Genomic DNA, 23129 nt, shown 5'->3' on the forward strand with positions numbered 1-23129 from the left:
CCCAGTAATGTTCTCTCTCTATCTCATGTCGAAATATGCAACATAGCGCGGGAGAGAGTCAAATAAGGACCACGTGTCACACAATGCGAATTATACGTGACTAGAGGGTCGTTTAAATCTTCCAACCCATTACAAATGGTTGAGTGATGATTAATCACTGTCATCAGCCACCGTATCAACAAAGTGCGCAGAATGCTCTGTGGCTGTGTAGTGGCCGGGCACCTCGTGTCTCCTCAGAATGACGAATAATGACGTAGTGGTTATGCAAATTTCACACAAGTTATGATTTATTGCGAGGTGGATACCTTGCAGACGTACTTGAATTAGTATAGTTATAAGAGAGTTCACCACGGGCTTATTATTATTATTATTATTATTATTATTATTATTATTATTATTATTATTATTATTATTATTATTATTATTATTATTATTATTATTATTATTATTATTATTATTATTATTATTATTATTATTATTATTATTATTATTTCTTAATACATCTGCTCCAGAACTGGGTTTCGTAGTAAGTGATGTGGTAAGACCTGATGCGCTGTGGCATGAATGCTGACTGGCGGGCTGTAACACATGTACGATTAGGGATCTCAACGCGAGTATACCGAAGAGTATACGGGTTCTCAATGTACCTTAGTCATACTAAACCCTGACAGCGAGATAGGTAGTGCCGTAAATAGGAAGCTTCTTTTTTTTTTTTTTTGCTCTAAGTGAAAAAAGAAACACAGGAAACGAAGATGCGAAGTTCAATCGTGGGTTTGATTTTGTACCCTTTCGTTGGTTACGACCATACACGCGAATTAAACCTACTACGTAAACCTTACCCCACCATTCTTGCGACGGCTGGTGAGCAGTGACATCGAGTGAACAGGCGTGATACTCTATACGCACGGCGAATGTCCACAGATATTTACCCCACCAATAAAACCACGCGCATTATACTACATTATAAAGTACTTTGGTATATCTACCAATGTTTGCCTTTCAAAATAGAGTGAGTCTCTCTCCAGCCTTTAGATAGCGAACATTTTCCCGATTAGTACACCTCTTCTTGTTATTTCTTAAAGGGCTTACTAACAAAAGTGCATGAACGATGTTCTGCGTATTCATCCTTTTCTATTTCCCTCTGACCCAAAAGTGTAGCATCTTTCTCTCTTTTTCGCGCGACATCGAACTTTGGGACTCGTTACCTGATGAATAATGCGATCACACTATATTTACAAATTTCTTTTGAGAACGCTGAATGTTGTTTCATTTTTAGAGCTTGTATGTATACGCGCATCCTGTGTCACATCCCTCTTTCGTTCTCTTTACCTCTATCTCGCACACCTTGCAGTTCGTTTAAAGGACTGTGATTACAATGTATTTCTTCGTGTTGGTTCAATTTCTCTGTCGTTCCGCTCGTGCGATTGCCTGGATCGGCTGCAGTGTAGTGAAGTAAGTACTTGCGCGTGCGCAAGCACTTACTTGACTACACTGCAGCCCATGCGCGCGAAAACTCGTGCCGTGGGTTGTTCGTGCCGTAAGTAAAAAAAAAAAGCAGTCACCTGGCTGGTGGACAACTCGTACGTGATGCTCTTGAGATAACCGGGGTCACTGTAGAGGTCCGGCAGCGGTCTATTCATTTCCTCTGCGACTTTTTTGAGACCGAGCAGCACTCGATCCACTCCTTCGCCGTACAGAGCCTGCGAGGAAACCGCCATCATTGCACCAAAGAAAGGACATGATGACAAACTGATAAAGCTACGCATGTCTTCGCCTCGAACAGGTGGCATGAACCGAATGCCGGCAAGGAGATATGAAAGTTTGCTTACCGCTTCAGTATAAAGTGATGCGAAGGTTTTTATTATCGGCTGATTTTAAAAAAATGACTTCGAGGAAGACGCTATCTGTTCTGGGAAAATAAGCCTGGATGCTCGGTGAACAATAAAGGCGCAATGGGCTTCGTGAGAAATACGGATAGTTTCGCAGCTCACTTTACGTCACCTCCAACAACCCATTTATCCTTCTGACTCCATTTCATTTCACCTCACTCCAGTGTGTTTGTATACCCAGCCCCTGATAGAAGGTGTCCTATACATGCTGGGTAGGTGAACGCATCACGTTCCACATGTAGGTGCATAATACGTGTGTGGCGAGAAGACGTTGACGCACAAGAAATGCGGCTGGAGCCATCGTTTCGATGAGGCGGCTTCTCCATCGGGCAGCAAGTGCTTTCCTTTTACACAGCAGCTTCAGTTGGGCTTCAGCAGCGTTACTTGTTTCCCGACATTCCGCCACTACAAGACTTCCCGCGAACTGCTTACTTGTTGACATATACTATAACCACAAAGCCAGCAAGGAAGGATATCGGAACTCTGGCAAGCCCCTTCGCCATCGTGTGGCCCCTTATAACAACAACTATAAGAAACAAAATTAGGGTTTGTTGGAAGACGTTCATGAACAATGCTATATGTATGCCAAGTCCCTGAATCATAATAGTGCGCAGGGTTGCCCTTCAGTGGGGGGAGGAGGGAGACGAAGGCTCACCACAGCGCCCCCCTTTCTATCATATCAATGTATGGGGCGGGCTTGGTGCCCTCCTCTCGCTCCCCTGCCCCCCCCCCTCTCTCCCCAGTGAAGACGCCTATGCCCAGGACAACGTTGTGTACCTACCCGGTATTTCCTCACTTCACTACGTAAAGCACGTTATTTGGATGGTTCCTAAAGTTACACCGTTCGTAAATGCTCGATAACAAGCCCGCTGGGTAGCATTAAGGCTGCGTTTATGTGGCGCTGTCCATAAACAAAGCCAAACACGTTCGCCATGTCACAATTTTAACGCCCCCCCCCTTCTTTCTCTTCCTCTCTTCTTTCACTTATAGGAGAAAATTACTATTGTCAGCTTTATAAATACACCACACTTACTTTCCAGACACCCGTCACATTTACAATCCGCGTGTGTGCATGTAGAGAAGCGCATAGGGCACACTAATTTTTTTTTAAGCTGGCCAATTACACCTCGCTGTTCTGTCATTCGGTGTTCCTCGTTAATTGAATGCTTTGGAACATCAGTATCTTTCAAGAAACTGTTGTAAAAACTGATTCGTCGGCCCTTAGCCTTCCAAGTAAAAATAGAAACTAGAGCATTTCTCTTTTTTCTTTCTCTCCTTCTATTGTGGGCAGCACGGTGTGTCACGGTGAGTGTACCAATCGAATGCCGCACTACACAGCACTCACGCGCGTGGCGTATTCCTTGTGAGAGGCGGCGGCGTTCCTGAGCATGGCGTCCTTTTCGGCCATGTTTAGTGTTCCCTTCAGGTACTCCCGGCAGAACTTGTCGCTCTCCGTGCACTGCGACCGGATGGCTTCGGTGCGCCCCAGCAGGAACATGCGCGTCGACGCGCTCTCGTACGTCGCCGGGCTGTGGCCGTGCAACCTGCGCAGTGCGAATCGACCTTTGCGCAGCCTGGCCTCCGCTTCCCTGACCTCCGGCGAAATACCGGAGGCCACGGAAAAACCGAATGGAGAAACATGGAATCCCTGCGAGAGCTACATTGGGACATTAAACTTAAATAAGTATTCTTGTGGGAGGTGTACAGCAGCCATCGCTGTTCAGCCAGCGTGGTGATTACAGCTGTCGACATTATCTGCTTTACTTTATGCCCACTGCTGAATAAATAACCTTCTCCAAATATATCCAATTGCCACTGCCCACGTATACATCAGACATAGACATGTATAATAGATGGATTAATATGTAGGGTTTAACGTCCCAAAACCACCACGTGATTATGATAGACGCCGTAGTGAAGGGCTCCAGAAATTTCAACCACCTGGGGTTTTTTAACATGCACCCAAATCTGAGCCCACGGGCCTACAGCATTTCCGTCTTCATCGAAAATGCAGCCACCGCAGCCGGGATTCGATCCCGCGACCTGCGGGTCAGCAGCCGAGTACCTTAGCCACTAGACCACCGCGGCGGGGCATGTACAATGGGCACATATGATAGATAATGCAATCGGTATAAGCATAATCACACGTAATATATACATATATATGCTCCCGCATGGCTTAAAACAACTTCGCAGCTTTTCCTGAAATATAATGTTAAACTAAAAAATGCATTTCAGACGGCATACAGTTCGCGATGAGCAGTCTCATTGCTTTCTATAGGCGCTTAGAAAGTTGTACGATTGCTTGGAAGTATGTCAATATATAGGCTAATGAAGATATGACAAACCGTCATAAATAAAGACACAAGGGCGTCTGACGCCCCAGCACAAAATGAGACAAATCCGTGCAGCCAGCAGACGTGATTTCCACGTATTCTTTTGCAGAGACCTAGTTGCTTTAGGAAATCTCAGGATACTCTGGGCACGCTCTGTCGGTGAGCACTGCTTATACGCGGTGTACATAAGTAAACACACCTGGTTAGGTGGTACAATCACGTGACGTGGTAACTGTGCATCTCCTACACGTATACACTATATCGAATGTCTTAATAGTAAACCAGCAGGGGCTGCGGGGGCAAAAAGACACTTTCAAAAGCATAAGCCTGTTGAAAAACATGAGCCTTTTTAGGTTTTTTCACTTTTAATAAACTATAACAAACTAACTCAAACTTGCACACTATTGAATTTGCTGTACAGCGTCGCGTCCGCTTGAGCTCGTCCAATCCCAGTAGCGTTTCTGGTAAAAAAGTAGCAGTGGCGCAGTGCTTCAGAATGACTTTGGCAGGCCTTAATGGTCAAGGGCATAGTGGCTTAGGCATGCCTTATAGGATGTAGTGTTTTATTGGAAGAAAACGTGAAGTATGAAAAAAAACGAAATAAAGATATTCTTTCAAAGTGTGATAATGGCGATTATTGGTGTTAGATGAAGATCACAACTTTTAGGGTGCAAGTTCATTGCAGGAGTGTTCCTATCATAAGAAGCTAAATACAATATTCACCATACCCATAAACGGGGGAAAATGTAATAACTTTACTGCCATTGCAGGGATAAGAAAAGTCTCTTATTAAAAATACACGCGTTACAGATGTATCTATTGTACATATATGCAACGATAAAAAATATCTGACAATATCTGATGTTTAACAGGACCAAGCCACAATATGATTATAAGGCAAACCACAGTGGTTGACTCCAAAACTTTCGACCATCAGGTGTTCTTTAGCGTGCCCTGGCATTAGCAATGTCGCTTGTTGCGCGAGTATACCACTCTAGCGAGACTCCAGCGATGCTCTTTTGGAAAATAGCGTGAGAACTTCCAATTCACGCATATCTGTGGCTGCATGCACTGTTACGTCATAGTTTTGCGCTTTAATCGGCAATCACGCCGAATACAGAGCGCCGACTGGATCACAACGTCGTCAGCTGACAGTACTTATGCACCACGTCAAATGCGCGTTAGCAATGCGTTCAAAGAAGCCCACCAGGCGCAGATATGGGCTCTATCGATAGAGAGACGGACTGCATGCAGTATACATATGCGTGTGTACTTGCCCGTGTAGAACGTCTCCTTACGCACGCTGCAGTTAAATGCGTGTGTACTGAAATAAACACATCTTAAGCGGGAAGAGACAGATTATCTCGTGTATAAAAAACTAACCGAAAGAAGGACAGCTGGAATGCCATCTGGACGAAACTGTCGGGGCTCATACGGCACGATTTGATGAATTCTTTGCCGTAATCCGGGAACCGGAGATCAAGGATGTCCACGTCCTGTGCCAACCTTGAAATGAATGAATGGATAATGAATGTCCAGTAGGTTTAAACCTTTATGCATGTATTTACGCATATATGTTTCATTTGACTTTACGTCTGTGTCTACAGTCTACACGCACAGAAGACATTAGAGGGGAGGCATCACTTTCTACAGTTACTGTGAACACATCGTGGACCACGAAACAGAAACTGAATCGAAATCAGCGACAAAAAAAAAAAAAGAGCTCAGTACGTGCCGATACTCGCGTTCCGATGAAAAATTAAAAATATATATATCAAAAGTAAGCTACAGCTGAACATTGTTACAATGAGCATTGATATAGCAAATTATCTATCATAGCGAACCGAATACGAACTTTGGTTGTCTACGCTTCATTTACATGATATTCTGTTTTTTTTTTTTTGAAAACTAAACTGAAAACGAGTGCGCCACCGCGATATTGACTGTAATGAGTACACATTTGGTATGCGCGAGGCTCAATACTCGACAAGTAGAATAGAAAAGAAAGATTTTTAATGCTGTGGCATTAAAAAAGCTGAGAAGCTTCTCGGAACTGCTGAAGTAGAGAAGAGCCTCTCGTGCATGAACAGTGTATAAAATTCATTCTTCACAGCGCTGTGAAAAGCCACCAGAGGAAGATCACGCTGGCTTCAATCACGCTGGCCTCTTTTGTCGAACAAACTTTTTTGTAATTTCATTTCCTCATGTACCGGTCAATATAGTTTGAAATTCCACAAAGAGACAGGTACGGAATATTTCGTTCCTTGTGGGTTTGGCGCTTAGAATATTGTGATTTTTTATCTATAGGATTTTCGCGTGAGTCAGTTTGGGGACTTGCTAGCGGCAAAATTTATAAGTACCGTTACAATGAATATCGCATATACCAAACTAATTTATGGCCGAGATGCTATTTGTTGTAACGAGGTTCTGCTGCATCGAATGCGGTGGTCCTCTATAAATGCTGAAATCATGCTAATCATTATTTACGAGACTTATTCTCACTAATAATTGTTTTAACTAGTTACTTAATGACACATTGTAATTGACCGATTGTGGCTGGCGTTAGTGCAAGACGTACTCATTTCGAACGAATTAACAAGTTGCTGGCCATATTACCTGCAAAAAAAAAAGCTCGTCATGTGCACGTGGTGGTGGCGGTGACAGTATGGAAGGGAGGGGCGCAGATCACTTTTGGGGACGACTAAACCTGGGAGTCTGCCACCGTATAGTGGCATAGTGAACTAAGTCTAAGAGTAAAGGATATTTTGGCTTTTAACGCTTCTCTTGGACAAACTAAGTAAATGATTTACTCATTCATTATCGAAATGAAAGTGTATTGATGTAACAGATACTTGTTGGGTGCTTTCGATAATGCGGCATTCGTTTAATGCGGACACATTTTTCGGTTCCCTGAAATGCGAATTAACGAGGTTTTGCTGCAACGATAAACTTGTTTAGTGGATGTTAGTTAATTCACTACCAAATCACGTAGTTACAGCATTTGTGGAAACCTTCCGCAGCTGACGGTTTACACTTGAAGAAACTTCTTGTTCGAAAACATTTAATATAATTAAAGAACGCTGGCAATCTTCGGAAAACACCCGCACATTGTACACAAGGCGTTCGGCTGGCTTTCGTTCTTACGCGATGAAGCATCTGGGGAAAAAAATTTAGCTCACGCACGTTTTTTTTCTGTTTTTTTGACACCTCATTGCGTATGCAAACCATTATTGCTTGCGACTGTTCATCGCCATCTTCCAAGTATAAAAGCGAATGCACTCAGAGACTCGGGCTGCAGAGTAAAATGAACTGACTCTTCTATTTTGGCCTTGGCCACGGCGATGTCGTCGAGGCTCTCCTTGCTGAGGTTGAACTCCAATTTGATGGGTTTGTCGTCGGGGCAACTCGGAGGGTCAAGCTTGTGCCTTGACGTCTTCTTCCTGCGTGGTGTATATCGTCTGTGAAAACATCATTTTCCGTACAAGAGGCCAGTCCAGTGGGAACAGTGTTGAGGGAGCTGTGTGATGACCGACATTGTGGTTTTTATCATAGGCAGACAGTACGGGGAGCTGAGCTCGGGCCCCTTCCGGAATACTTCATGGAGGGCAGAGCAGCCACCCCGGCGCGGGCTCGGGATATATTTAAGGGCCTCGCTTAGGCTCTCATTCATTGCCAAAAGACTGTTCGCCATCATATATATATATATATATATATATATATATATATATATATATATATATATATATATATATATATATATATATATATATATATATATATATATATAGCATGAGCGTTCGGTTTGCTACCCTGCACTGGGCATCGGGAATGGGGATTCCCCACGGATCGCCCACGACCCTCTCAAAGGCCGCAGTTTCCCTGTCGCATGTCTGAATGCTGAAGTCATGTTGGCCAGAAAAGTTTCCGGCCTCAATGACTGACTGGCTGTACATCTCTGTACGTGCAGTGCTCTCCTTCTCTCCTCTTTTTCTCTTTTTAAACTGGTTCAAACTAGCGGTTTTTCCGAGCAACTGCATGCTTTAATGAGTTTTTTTTTTCAATGACACTAGGTGAAAAAAATGTGTGTATGACTGTGGTTGCACGAAGCTTCACAAGATCTCGACACCATCGTTCGGTAACCCGGTACTCCTACACCGCTTGCGTACCGGGATAGAGTACACGCTCAATACTTGCCTCGTTATTTTGCCGTGGAGGTGATTAATTCTTATCTAAATTGAATATTATTCAAGTACACTTATTACCATTATTTAGTAGTTTGTGCAAACGTAAAGTTACATATGTTTGCGTATGCACGTTAACGTTTACGTATGAGGAGCGAAAATCATGCTATAACACGTGTTCCGGCAACATGGAAGACGCAATCCGGTATTCCTGTAACACGCGTTAAAAAGTACACGTGTAGCTAAAAGTCCCTAATAATCCACAAATAGGAGAGCTGCGGCCCCCATGCTCACAAACATACAAAAAGAAGAACATGTTGTGACTCAGAGGTAAACGCCACGAGAAACGCGTTAGCATTAAGGTGGTACCTCATTAGCTCGCAGATTCTTTTACGAGTTTTGGTTGAATTTCGTTACACCGCTTAAAACTTGCATCTATACTTTTTGACAACATATCCAATTTCCGTCACGTGATATTACTACCACAACACGTGATGTTTATTAAGCTACTAACGGCTTGTCACTTCGGCTTGCCACTTCTGGTTTTAATCCTTTCTAGTTGTCCGGGTATACATTTCGATAAAATTGCTTTCGCTCTACACTTCCACTTACTATTTTTAAATTATTTCAATTCATGTCATTTGCCTTCGTTTAAATTTGCTTTTTATCCTTTCCCAACTCTTCCTCGAACTGACTTCATCTTAAGCGGATGGTTCTAAGGCGGTGATGTACTGCTGATAAGTTACGTCACCATGCGACATGGCCTTAAGCAATTTATTACGAAAGCAATTACATAGACACTCTTGGCGCACTTTCGCAATCGCCGTCGTCGTGATGTTCTGCACAAAGTTCACATTGATAGCATGTGCGACGGAAGCGGGTGAGGGTTGCCGGTAATCGCCGCTGAAGCAGAGATGAAACGCGCTATAGCCTCCTCCGTCCCGTAAAAGGCGCACAGAAAGGTTCCAGGATTGGGGGAGGGGTGCATAGTTTCGGCAGAAAAGGCGTACTTTGATCGTCCGGGAATGGTCTCTCGTGGTCGAGCCCATCATATCGTTAGAGGGATCAGCAGATGGCTCATACCACAAAGATCGTTTCGCTCACTGCAGCGGCCACGATTTCTTACGGCATCGTGTCCTTCTTGTCTATTTGTCGTCGTTCTGTTCTCGCGCTATGACTATCGTCATGTCATACCAACTAGCCCAAACTGCCCCACTTCTAAGGCACCGTTTTGTTGGGCGACGCCAGATCGCACACTGTGAGCTGCTAGCCTTGCTTCATATTTCATTTCATTTTGTTGCTATCACATTCACTGTATACTTTACTCTTGAGGCAAAACTGAGATTTTAAGCGATTTCCGTGGACATAGTTCGATCGCGAAAAAAAAAACGGTGTCGGCGAGTGCACAGAAATGCAGGTCGACCCTCGAAGGTAACACACGTATGCCTATGTGTCGTCTTGGATAATTTATGCTATCACGATCGCGGGCTTGAGGGCAATCAGCCGTATTTTATATGGTAGTATGATCTTTTATATCAAGGTCGCTTGTCATTTCACATTGCCACACTTCATTGTTGGATTTCATTGTTGCATTTCATTGTTTTGCGCATAGCTGTCAATGTTGCCTGCAGCATCACAAGTATCGCTCCCCTAAGCACGTGGGTGAACGGAACCTCCAACACTCGGCAGGGAGGAAGGAAAAAGGAGGAAACAACACGCATTACGACAGAAAGAAAGAAAGATGCAAAGCTTTTCCCGTCTAATTTTTTATAGGGGAATTGTTTCTAATCTTTTTTTCTATATACTTTTCTAATGAACTGGATCAGGATGACATCCCGGAGGGTGGTATCTACACGACACGTCACGTGGCCTTCGGGGTTTTCTGCCGGCATGCTGTTCTAAAGAATCACTCGCGTTTCGCTCCCTCCTGCTTGGTCGTTTACGGCACTGCCGATAGAATTGCAAACGATTATCTGCTCTTCCTGTACGGCACGCAGTGCGATAATATTTCGCTCGTGTAGTACATGTTCACGCGCACACTGGCCACATATCAAGAGCATATTTTGATTGCGTCGAAAAATCGTTACGGGGCGCCTTTTGAGAAACGGGGAATACGCACATGTACGTGTAGCAGTAGTCCATGACGGGAACCACGACAGTGCCGTCGACGGGCGAGTGCTCCAGAACCAGACCTACGTCACCCTCGGCACCGACGATGACCTGCGTATGCACGGACATGGTGCCGCACGCATGCGATACAATTGCGCAGAGCGCGTGGTACACACGTGACCCACTCGCGGATCACGACGAATACAGGCACGACCTTCTAAACTGATTGATTGATATGTGGGGTTTAACGTCCCAAAACCACCATATGATTACGAGAGACGCCGTAGTGGAGGGCTACGGAAATTTCGACCAGACCTTCTAAACTAAGGGTGAGGAAATTCATGATATGTGAACGTCCCAAAACCACCATATGATTACGAGAGACACCGTAGTGGAGGGTTCCGTAAATTTACACCAAAGGGTGAGAAAAGAGAAACCTAACTACGATCACCATACAACCATTTATTTTCCTTAAATTACTGGGGGCAGTTACGCACTACCACTACAGCCGCCTTAAAAGGATAGAAAGTTTGTAGGGATTCATCACAAAAGGCAAAGCGTGCAAGCACGAACACAAGAGAAAAAAAGAGAACACAAACACCTGCTTTTATACGGGAACCAGGTGATAGTTGATTATTGAAGGTCGGTGTTTGTATTGTGTTGAACTTTTCGCTTGAGTTCGTGTTTGCATGTTTTACCTTTTTTTTCATCATGAATCAGTTTCGGAACCTTTATCGATAATCTAGGATCCCTTTTACAATACCGCACTGTAGTATAGTAGCACTATAGGGGAGTAGATACACGTATACATACACTTATATAGGTGGCTGATAATAGATGAGATGAGAGAGAAGGCGCTTGTTTTTGTCTTCCTTCTTGGGAACACGTCTAACCGTCTTACGGGTAGGAAAAGGGGGCTCAAGGAGATATAGAGTGAGGAGCGAGGGAGATAAGAAAGTAAGAAGAGGAGGTCGTCCCCCGTGGCACGGGCAGGAGGCCGACGCATCCCGATTTAAGCATTATGGAGTTATCTAATCGCGATGCACCTGTCTCCTGCGCATGCCAGGGTGGACGACCTCCTCTCTTATCCAGTCAACCCCACAGCCGAACTCCACAACATGTACAACGTTAAACCAGCACGCGTCATCCCATCCTCCCCCCCCCCCCCCCCCCCCCCTCCTGGAACGTGTCAGTCCAAGTCCAAGTGGTGGCGCGCACCTGCACGGTCTTGTCGTACCAACGGTTTCCGGCACACTGGGCCTTCCCGCCGCCGACGAGCATGTGAAGCGGGGAGCGCACCTCCCATTCTCCGGTCTCACCAGCCGGCTCGTCCAGGCACAGAACCAGTATGCTCCGTTGCAGCGCTTCCAAGCTCTTCTTGTTGGTCTCTGCGACAACGATCCTTCCGGCGTTTTATGCTCCTCCTCCTAAGGTCACTCGAGCCAATCTTATTGGTGCTAGTATTGCTGAATTCAGTGCCCTCGATACTTATATTCTTTAAAAAAAATCATTTGGATGGGTGATCATTGGGGTCGAGTTAACGGGATGGATAGTTAAGCTAGGTGACGCTGGAAGTTTTATGAAAAAAAAATTAGAGCACAAACGGATAAAAACTGGACGAAGAGAGCTACACACAGACGCCACAACCTCTCTTTAACCAGTGTTTTTAGACCAATCTTGAATTCTCTTGAAAAAAAGTTATGAAATTAGGTGCACTCTCAAATGTGTGCGTGGAAGTGGTTTCGTCGTATTCACGTCTAAATATTTGGAGAAAATAGACACTATGACATGACCTTCGTTGCATTGTTTTCACAAATGAAGAAAAATAGCAGCAAATCATTATGATTGTCCAGCATTCAGTGTTATAGCGGAGATGCACTACAAATAAACATTTTTCAGACGCATTTGGCAGCAAATAAATTTACTGTTTTTTACCTTAATAAAAATAACGTTAAAAATCAGGGAAAGAATTATTTAACTGGATTGGTGACGTGCGAACATGGCATGAAGATGGCACATCACAGAATTGGGGGCTTGTGTGGAGATACAAAAAAATTCAGGAACCCTTCCTCAATTAAGTAAAATGTTGCATGCAAATTTTGGCACGGATGGGTAATACGCACTGTATTTATTTAATTATTTTATTTTATTTATACTTCACGTATGAGTACGTGTACAGAAGTCCCGCCCCCCGTAGCTTTCCCTTCATTGTTAAGAAAAGTTGTCCGCGAGTATAGATACTTCAGCCACCGAACTTAACATTTCCATCACTTAATCTCATTGCCCGTTGTCGTCAGTTCTCATTCATAAATTTGAAGTCAAACCTTTAGGCAGACCATTTCTTCAAATGGTCGGTGGAAGTCTTTCTCCCTTGAAATCATGAAAAAAGTTATTGGCTTTCAAACAGCCATGATTTTTTATTCAGCTAATAAAGCAGTTGCATAAAAATCAGACCGAGGCACCAAGAAACTACCTTGCCTCTATAACCACTCGTGAGCATCTTTATATACAACAACATTTCTGCGAAAATCCGGCACTAGATGAAATCATGCATTTAGCATTACGCCAGTGAGCTGGGAATTATTCAAGAATGTACACAAACACTGCAGCGGAAACATTTTACCATTTAGGATGAACGCGAATAATTCGACCGGTATTAAGAAAATCAGACTATGTGAGCTATTTACCTCGTGCGCCACAGGTGGCGGAGCTGCGAACGGCACCACGGTTAGCGTTTGCATCACCCTACCCTGGTGATGCAAACTCGGGGATACAGCTTTTGTCGTTTGCTAGGCTTTGGCTTGAACAACGGCATCTTCGCTGTAGTTTGCTCGTGTGGCACGGCGTTCCTCGACTGCTAGGTGTATTTTCTTCAAATGACAATCATTTAGATGACTGCTAGCGTGACAGGAGGCTCAGAAATGTTAGCGATTTGTATGCCTTTTATATGCCCACATACGTCGTGGTCAGAATTGTGTCCTCGAGTTTTTAGCATCGCTCACTGGGCTGGATGGTGTTGCAATTGCTTACGTGAAAGCAGCTTGAACGTTCGGCCTCTTTGGCACATCTTAAGACCGCCCTCGCTGTGGCCACATATTTCCAAAGGGATACAGGTGAGATTAGAAGCAGTGCTTCAGGCCTAGACCCAGTATACGCCATCTTGTTCCTTTGGGATAGGCCATAGGAAATGGTTAATGCAATGCCACTGCGGCATAGTAAAATCTGAGTTAAAGTGGAGTTCTGGGGTAAAACGTGCCTTCCTTCGTTAGTAAAATTGGCATTGGTAGTATCGTAAGGATTTGGGCTGTATGCGCGTTGGTAATATATAGCGGTAAAAAGAAGAAAAATGACCTTTATGTCTTCCAAAGTTTCGTTGTTTTGGGGCTCTCTCGTCGGTGCTGACTATTGGAAAACTATTCGAAAGATATTCGCCATTTCGAATATGCACAATTCGATTCGAGTAACGAATCGAATAGACAGTAGAGAGTTTTAGAACAGCGCAACGTGGAGCTTTGCATTCGCGTTGCGCATGGGCCGTACGCTAACCTCCTGTGCGCTCCCGTTCAGTGACAAACGCTAACGCTACGGCCACAAGCTTAATGTACACTATTCTAAAGCTCCCTAGTTATTCGATTTCTCATTCGAAATTTGCGAATGTTCGCGCACCCCTGAATATTAGCGCACCATAAACCCAAACTTGTCAGCCGTTGGCCGATTTGAGCTGCATGGTTACTGCGACCACTTGAAGATGCCGCCACTTACACGCTCGCGACCGCAGTGAAAGTAAGCCACGTGCTCGAAGAAAACGAATAGAAGAAAGTGCTTGGAACCTAAAGCTGTCCTGTAAATACTTATATTGCGCACTAGGATCTCTCACTAATTGAATTGACTACCTAGGTGCGCATTACGAAAAAAAAACTTTATGATGAGTATAATATTTGTTCTATTATGATGTAATTGAATACAACTAACCTGCAACTGACCTGTGTTTGATTTTTAACACTGGACCGAAAATAGCCTTCCCTGGCTATCGAGCCAGATAATTGTGTATGTATGTTTGTGTGAAGAAAAAGTAAAGCAGTCCACTTTAAAAAAAACCGTGACTCGCGCTGACCAACGGAAGGAGAGAAAAAATGTTTTCATCAACGGACCTTTCTCTGCGTAGCTTTCTGCGCATTCGCTGGTCCGAAAGGAGAGAGAAATGCTTTCAGCGTGTTGCAACTCCCTGTAACTTCGCTAGTGCTTCGCGGATTGTAGCATTTTTTTTTTTTTTTTGCGGCAGCTAGTTGATTCGTCAGACAACAAACTCCTTCAATAAAGTTATTTGAAGAGCACTTGTAAAAGTATCGGAGGGCCCCTACACGCAAATATCATGACTGGGTGATCAAATTTCTTCCTGGGCTTTCCCATTATATTACGTGATATTCACCGAGCTCCTACATGTGCAGCTTGGCCAGGGCCACCAACAGACCCAGTCGCAGCCGCCAGCGACGCCCCCGCCTTCACCGTCAACAGGAGTACTCACCGTCGGCGAGAAGTCGCTCGCAGGCCGCGGCCCAAGAGTCCCGGTCCTCAGTGGTGAGAAAGCCAACGGGTGGAGCCGGAGTGCGCGACTCGTTTACCACCGACATCAGCAAAGGGTACAAGTCACGCTCCTTGTATGGCTTGCGACCGTTGTACGCTTTCACCAGAAACATCTGTAAGCCGACCGGGGGCACCACTCAGCAGCTGACCGCACTTGGTACGGCAGCTAACGACGACTACGCTCCTGATCACGTACGTATATTGTTTCGTCTATTAGTTCTTACTTCATCTCTCTTTCTCTCTCTCTCTACATCTTTATTCATATCCTTTTAATCCCTCCTCACCCCTATTCCTTGTGAGCTACTGTTGAGGTGTCGCTCCCTGAAGCAGACAGTTACGGGACTCATTATCCTCTTCCTTTCTCTCTTAGAACCACTTTGTCTATTAGTTCTACACTTGGCACGAGGCTGCGTCCGTGACACTGAACAAGCATGGTGATGTACTTGACTTTTTGTCCAGTCCGGGAACGCTCTACTAACTAACCTGACTACCTAATAGCTTAATCACTTTCGGTTTGGCTGTGTTGATAGTTTTGAACGTGGCCGGGTTAACTGCTATCTGCCGATCACAAAAATAAATAAAGAAAGAAATGAAATGTGCCAGTGATGGTCTTGATATTTAGGAACGCAATCGTCGCGCACCCCCTGAGATGCGTACGTGAGCACGAAACATGCTCTCGTTAAAAGAAAGTGTTATAGACGCGTGCGCGCACACGCGCACGCATACACACACACGCGCACGCACACACACACACACACACACACACACACACACACACACACACACACACATACACACACGCGTGCGCGCGTGCGAGCGTTTTCTGCTCTTTTTTTTACTACATAACTGCCTTCTCCATAAATGCATGGGGTCGTGGGTCACTGTCGAAATTTCGGTTGCTATCGAAATGCTAACCCCATTTTGGTGGAAATTAAGTGCGGAATTCAGCTCTAGTCCACCCATCTCAGGTGGACGTAAATAGCTTAGGATTGTTAGTATCGAGATGTAGCGGTACTTCATAACATCTGCCCTAAACGCTGTCAGTCTCATATGAGCCGATGATGTCAGTGCGTGTGGCATCGCACTTAGGCAATGGTACTTTCAAGCACGTTCTTCGTCTTTCATCGCCTGTGCATTTCGCTGTGGAGCTGTCTGCATGGGCTGCAATTAGTTGCCAGTTTTTTTAGAATGTATTATCATTTTATTGCTGAACGATCACTCAGCGATACTCGAATGTAGCACATTTTTTCACGAGAGCGGGCATTTGACAAGGTGGCGAATGATGCAAGATCAAAATCGGTGGTGCCATATTGGCGTCTCTGCAACTGCATGCTCCCTTTGGCGGTGTATAGTTGTGCGAACGCACGTTAACGTGATGATTGATTTGTGGGGTTTAACGTCCCAAAACCACCATATGATTATAACAGACGCCGCAGTGGAGGGCTCCGGAAATTTTGACCACCTAGGGTTCTTTAACGTGCACCCAAATCTGAGTACACGGGCCTACACCATTTCCGCCTCCATCCGCACGTTAACGTGTTTAAAATAAAAGATAGAAATGTAACTGCACCCATTTTGTATTGTAAGTGCATCGCAAAACTGTCAATAAATCGCTTGAACTGGCTATCGGTGACTACGATAGACATGAAGCGATGTTTGGATGGTACCATTAAAAAAAAGGAGGGGGGGGGGGGGGGCGAAAGAAAGACACGAAAACAATAAAGTCCGACAAAGACGCGGCTGCCACATGCATAGCGATACGAGACTGGAGGCAGCATTCGGCGCAGCGCAGACTTTTTTTTTCTTTTCGGGCTAATGACAACGATATCTTTTCGGGCCCTCTCCCCCACCATCGTGTTTATCATTGGCACGAAAAAAAAAAAAGTCTGCGCTGCGCCGAATTCTGCCTCCAGTCTCGTCGCTATGCACGTGGCAGCCGCTTCTTCATCGGACTTTATTGTCTTCGTTTCTTTCTTTCGCCGCCCCCCTTTTTAATGGTACCATCGAAACATCGCTTCATGTCCATTGTAGTCACTGATAGCCTGTTCAAGCGACCTTCGTGCGTGAGAAGCCTTCGCTAATTCGTTCAACTTGTATTTGGGAACACTCAAAGCGCCACACGTTAGGCGGAAATCACGTGGTATTTTTTTGAATTTCGCGCACTTGAAACAAACATTAGATGATGATGATGATGATGACGACGACGACGATGATGATGATGATGATGATGATGATGATGATGATGATGATGATGATGATATGTGGGGTTTAACGTCCCAAAACCACCATATGATTATAAGAGACGCCGTAGTGGAGGGCTCCGGAAATTTCGACCACCTGGGGTTCTTTAACGTGCACCCAAATCTGAGCACACGGGCCTACAACGATTCCGCCTCTATCGGAAATGCAGCCGCCGCAGCCGGGATACGAACCCGCGACCTGCGGGTCAGCAGCCGAGTACCTTAGCCACTAGACCACCGCGGCGGTGCAACAAACATTGGAAAAAAATTAACCGGCATTGTTATCTCACCATAACTTGGAAATTTGTTATTTTTGGATAAAAGCTACAAGTCTTGTGTTAAAATTTTTTCTCTAGAGTCGGTATTTAAAATCTCATTAAGCAGTATTTGTTAATTACCGTGCTTGGCGGATCAAAAAAATATATTCTGACGTGCTACATACAGCTAAGAACAATACTGCACTGGCTGGAGACGTATGCGTAGTTCTCATTTTTATTTTTTTTTATTGCATGGTGTTTTTTTTTTAGCTGAAACACCCCGCATAGTTTAGTTTTCACGTGACGTCACATGCAAGCTCTCTACTCTGGGTACGTCATGATGGCAGCCACCTGGACTTTCACTGTCAGGGCAGAATAGGACACCACAGGGTCGTCCAGTACCCGCGTTTTTTTTTTTTTTCTGCTTGCCCCGCTTTCTTATGTTCACCAGCCGTACCAAAGGGGAGCACACAGAAAGGCAAGGGTACACCGGCACTAATCAGATTTAACGCGAGCGACCACGAAACGCGCGGAGTTTTACGTTTTGCTGGCAAATCGTCTTGCATGGCTTGCACAGCGTTGCACATGATGTATGAAATGGAGTATAAGTGTATTGAAACTCCCGAGCAGTTTGCTATAAAGGCGTTTGACTGTGTAGTGCAGTTGTTTATTTTGCCCAACACGCAGGACCCAATCAGCAGCCTTACTGAACAGTTCGGGCGACTGAGCATCCGGGACGAAGAGGGGGAAGCTCAAGGTGCCACGCAGAAGAACAAGTAGCTCAAACGGCCACTTCCTCCTCCAGGCGCAGCTGCGGCCCTCAAAGTATGCTGATTGGCCGCCGCTTAGCAAGAGCAAGCTTGCTTGCATCGCAAAGTTTCAACTTATGAATAAAACTGGAAAACTGAGAAGAGTGTTTCGTTCAGACAAAGTTATTCGTGATTTCGGGAAACTCTACCACATCTGTTCTTTTCATTTTTACGTTTATATGCATGTACATTTCAGAAGTTGGTAGTTTTCTTTCGGTAGAACGTGATTCACTGAGAGGAAAAAAAACACACTTTCTTGTGTAGTTTTCCTCTATTTCGTCACCGTTTGTCGCAATACGTCCACGACGAGATTTATTCTTACGAAAATATAGCAAGCTCATTTAAATCAGACTCAGTGATTGCGTAATAGAAACCTTCCCGGCTTTTTTTTTTCGTGTATATACATGAATAGGGAATTAGAGTTAGCCATTTGCCAGAGGTGCCTCTAAAGTTCTCCAATGCTGAGCGTACAGGGTCTGTCCCTAATGGAATGAGGCCGGGTCCGGTAAATAGTATATTTTGATTCAGCCGGCGCATAATATTGAAATTATTCACCAAGAAATGCTCCGGGCTCATATCTGGGCTGATTTAGCCCTGATACAGCCATCATGTTAGCCCAGAAATACTTCTTCCTTATTCCCAAAGCTCAACAGACGCGGGAAAGGTGACCGTTCCGACAGTGCTCCTGGCATCCAACTGGTTGTCGCAGTCTCTGATATAGGTCGATGCAGCCGACTTTCGTGGAGCCTTTGAGTGTAAGAATCACGTTGGAAGTGGTGTATTGACGCAGTGTGTACTTAGCGACTCAGTCTCATTTATTTACAGACGGACCCTGTATATCTGGATAGAACTTATGTGGTCCTCGTGCAGTGGGTTCTTTTTTTATCTGCGTGTTGCCTTCATTCATTCATTCATTCATTCATTCATTCATTCATTCATTCATTCATTCATTCATTCATTCATTGCATCACACGACACACTCACTCGACAGTGGACTACAGGTGAGTGTTGACCCGGCGACATTCAAATCTTCCTTCGCAAAATAAAGAGATTCACAAGAGTGCACATAGTACAAGCGCACAAAATAATTTATCTCACGCTTGTACTATTCACTTCATCTTGTGAATGTGGCTACGTATTTTCGCTGCATATAGTTCCAAGTAGTTGAGTTTGCAAGGCCTGTGAAAAAAAACAAAGAACGAAAGCAATAGCCATAGTGGGCTTCTCCACACAGAGGCTTTTATTGCGGACAAGCCCGTTTTCAGGGCGTTTGCTTCGCAATGGGATCATATTGAGACTTCAGTTTAAGTGGCCTCCGTACACGGAAGTGTGGGAGCAAGATGCAAACTTTACAACGTTATTTCTTAATAATCTATTTTCGTGAGATATGCTCTTAGTTCTCCGTTGACAGAAAACAATTATTTGTGTACGAAAGCTGAAGCTTTCGCAGACATCGTGGCTGATCATTCGAAAACTATTCAAAAAATACTCGGTATTTGAATATGAGCTATTCGATTAGACTAGCGAATCAAATAATACGGTATTCGATTCGTTATTTAAACTTTTCGAATATTCGCGCGCCCTTAGTAAATTATATTGCACAGCGTCAAAGAAAGAGATGAAAAAAGGGCACCTTTGCCTTAATCGTTCCAAGCCTGAAATAGTGCGGAGCTGTGCAGCTTTCTTTGCTCCACTTGGGCTCTCTTTCTTTCTTTCTTTCTTTCTTTCTTTCTTTCTTTCTTTCTTTCTTTCTTTCTTTCTTTCTTTCTTTCTTTCTTTCTTTCTTTCTTTTCTGTGTTTTCTTTATTTCTAATAATTACTATTATTACCCCCCTTGTTCCCCTTTCTTACTCTCTCTATTCCTATTTCTCGCCTGCTTCCTCTTTCAATATTTAGGCGAGGCTTCGCTTCCTTCTTCAGTTTTTAGTCGTGGTTTGTGTTCTCCCTAGCCATATAGCAGTAATGGCCACACTTAATATCATCATCAAGGCGCCCGAAAAACAAAAGAAAGAAGCGTTCTCTTTGGCGTGAGCACGAGCTCGATATGCTACAGATGGCTATGCTATTCGTGGTATGGCCTGCGTTGCGCCAAGCGACGGCGACAGCATATAACAGCGTACAACAGCCCTGCCCCCAAAACTGCTCCGCACTTGGAACGAGTCGATTATTTGGGCAGGCCGATAGTGAGATTCCCACGTTCATACTATACTGATCTGTTATATGAGATGGACGCATCTAACTGCGCTGCGAAACTGGTCCGAAGAGAGGTCAAATGAACTCTAACCACGAAACCGACGATAAGCGACCGTCTTCGTCTCTATCTCCATGCTTTTTACAATGAGCGCTAGTTGGCGCCCAATAAAATGCTGCTTTTCTGGAAACACAATATGAGCAGCGATCTTCAACGCCACAGCAACATAAAGGTACGGTAAAAACGCACTACGGAGCATCTCTCCGCCAGCATCTAGGCATCTAAACGGAACGCAATGGCCCGTTGGTCGCATGGAATTTCCTCTGTTAAAGCCGTTCCACGCGCTTCCCACACAGCCGCAACACACGTGGCGGGACCCCTATCGCACGCAAGTGGGGGACAAATAAGCCAATTGGCGACGCTCTTTCACCCTCCGCAGCTTCGCCAATTGGCTTATATGTCCCCCGCTTGCGTGCGGCAGGGGTCGCGGCCAAGGAGGTTTAAAAAAAACGTCTGGAGTGGAGGTCCCCTATTCACGCCTACGCAAGCGGGTGAAGCCGGGGAAACCGGTTGGCGGCCATTTTGCTCCAGGCAAGAGAGAGCGCAGACAACGTATCCAGCGCGCTTCCGTGGCGGCTTTTTCGAATGAAACGGGGCGTGTAATTAATTTCACTCGCATTTTTTTTCTTCGTGTTAGATAAACAAGATCTGTACAAAGCCGTCAGTTACGATATTACACGTGAGCCGTACGCGATTACGTATTAGCGAATATGCATTACAACGGTTAGCTGCTGTAAGTGCGGATTCGCTTGCAATTCTCGAAATGAGGCTCACGGTGGAAGCAACACAGGGGTATATGAGTTTTTATTCATTCAAGGCTTTATACAATTTCCAAAAGCACATACAATAAAACAGAAACAATTCACACGAAAACGGCCTGATTCCCAAAACGCAGGTTATATCAGGCAACTCTATAACAACACACTAAAATTGCAAAAAATATAGAATATACCAGCTGCTCCGCTTTGTTCAACGCTGGTTCTCATCTGTATCTTACAGATTTTTAAATATAATAGTCCTTGTCAGCTGGGTTCGTACCCCACTGCGCGAGTTCTTGCGGTTGATTTCTTTGGAAATGTGGTGAAGCCTGATTGTTATATACAGGTTGGCAATCTTTTTCGCCAAAACGTAGATGTGATTGTCGAGTGGATCGCAGTCCAACAGATGAGGCTCTAACGCACGGCAAGGCGAACTTTCATCTTTTGTTTTGCCCACTCAATATGAGCTCTTGTCAGCCTGTTCCCTAAGTGTAGTCCCTCATCCCGTTGCAACTTCTCGAGTTCTTCAATAAAGGACCACCTGACTTCTGATCCATTCAGGTCAACAAGGTGGTCTACAGACCCTAGGCAGTTTCGGATAAGCTTTAGTATGTGACATGCATCTAGAATTACAGACACCTTGTTTGGAGAATCTGTTTGTTCTGTTGAACTGTTAAAGCTTGTGTCAAATTTAGGGGAGCTTTACTTGAGATCAGCCCCTAGGCACCGAGCCATAGTGAAGTTCGAGGCGGCACCATCAAATGTTAATGATGCTACTTCAACATCTATTGACGAGAGTCTCGACAGACATTCTAGTGTTAGTGCAGCTCTTTCAGATCCAGAAAGAGACTCGATGAAGAAATACCCCAGAGGTATTTTTAGTCGCATATTCATGCCGACCAGCATAAAAACGCAGACATTTGTCGCTTCGGGCAGGCTATCATCGGAGATACCTGTTCCAAGATCGATGTAGCCTACCACTTTCTTCCCAACAAGCTGAACATGTTTCTTCCCAACAAGCTGAGCACTGACGACAGGTGACAGCGCAGTCCGACACTTAGGGGCCTCTCGCTTTCTTTTCGCCTGCAAGAAAAAAAAAATCAGTTATGCTCCAAAGTTCAGAAGCCGGGTATAATGGTCCCACCCACTGCTTAGACTGACTAGAAACGGGATTACTACCTCGGGGATCTTTTTATAGTTTCGGTGCGGAAGTTTAGCGTGCCCATATTTATGCACGCACAGTGAAAAAAAAAAGTTGGACAAGTAAGTGTACGTGACGTGCGCTTTGTCAGAGAGTGGTGTGATTTTGAACAGCACGTAGGAAATGAGAAACTGTGCCTACACATTCGGAAATCTATAGCCTATTTACCGTAACGAAAATGTACATTCGTGATGGTACTCACTGGTTTCTGGAGATGCGCAGGGAACGCAGGAAAAATGGTAGGAATGCTCCCTGGTCGCAGTCTGGTCGTTTGGCCCGTCCTGTCAAAGCAGTTGGCTTCAAAGTGCTCCGAGCAGAGAACGTCCGCATTCTTAGGCTCCCAGCCATCCCTCCGAACAGCACGCTGCCATGCGTCACGCAGCATCTTGTCTTTCGGAAACCTGCGGTACCACGCGCACAAAATAGGTTATTCAACTTCTACTCGCCAGCTGAAAAATGCTAATGAAAGTAAGTTTTCAGCTGAAACCGCGCTTCTCGAATGAGGTAGCGCGCC

General features: G+C 44.8%; 1 protein-coding gene across 1 annotated transcript in view; it reads right to left on the reverse strand.

Moving 5' to 3' along the window:
* Positions 1-23129, reverse strand: part of LOC119161979 (carnitine O-acetyltransferase-like) — a 42524-nt gene that overhangs the window by 753 nt on the left and 18642 nt on the right. The window contains exons 6-12 of the mRNA XM_037414469.2: positions 15041-15212; positions 11734-11903; positions 10526-10626; positions 7540-7665; positions 5609-5731; positions 3235-3433; positions 1563-1700 (exon numbers count right to left, since the gene is read on the reverse strand). Coding sequence (XP_037270366.2) covers positions 1563-1700; positions 3235-3433; positions 5609-5731; positions 7540-7665; positions 10526-10626; positions 11734-11903; positions 15041-15212 — 1029 coding nt within the window. The remainder of the gene's footprint in view (positions 1-1562; positions 1701-3234; positions 3434-5608; positions 5732-7539; positions 7666-10525; positions 10627-11733; positions 11904-15040; positions 15213-23129) is intronic.

This window comes from Rhipicephalus microplus, chromosome X (genome assembly GCF_043290135.1).
Source record: "Rhipicephalus microplus isolate Deutch F79 chromosome X, USDA_Rmic, whole genome shotgun sequence".
Classification (NCBI taxonomy): Eukaryota; Metazoa; Arthropoda; class Arachnida; order Ixodida; family Ixodidae; genus Rhipicephalus; species Rhipicephalus microplus.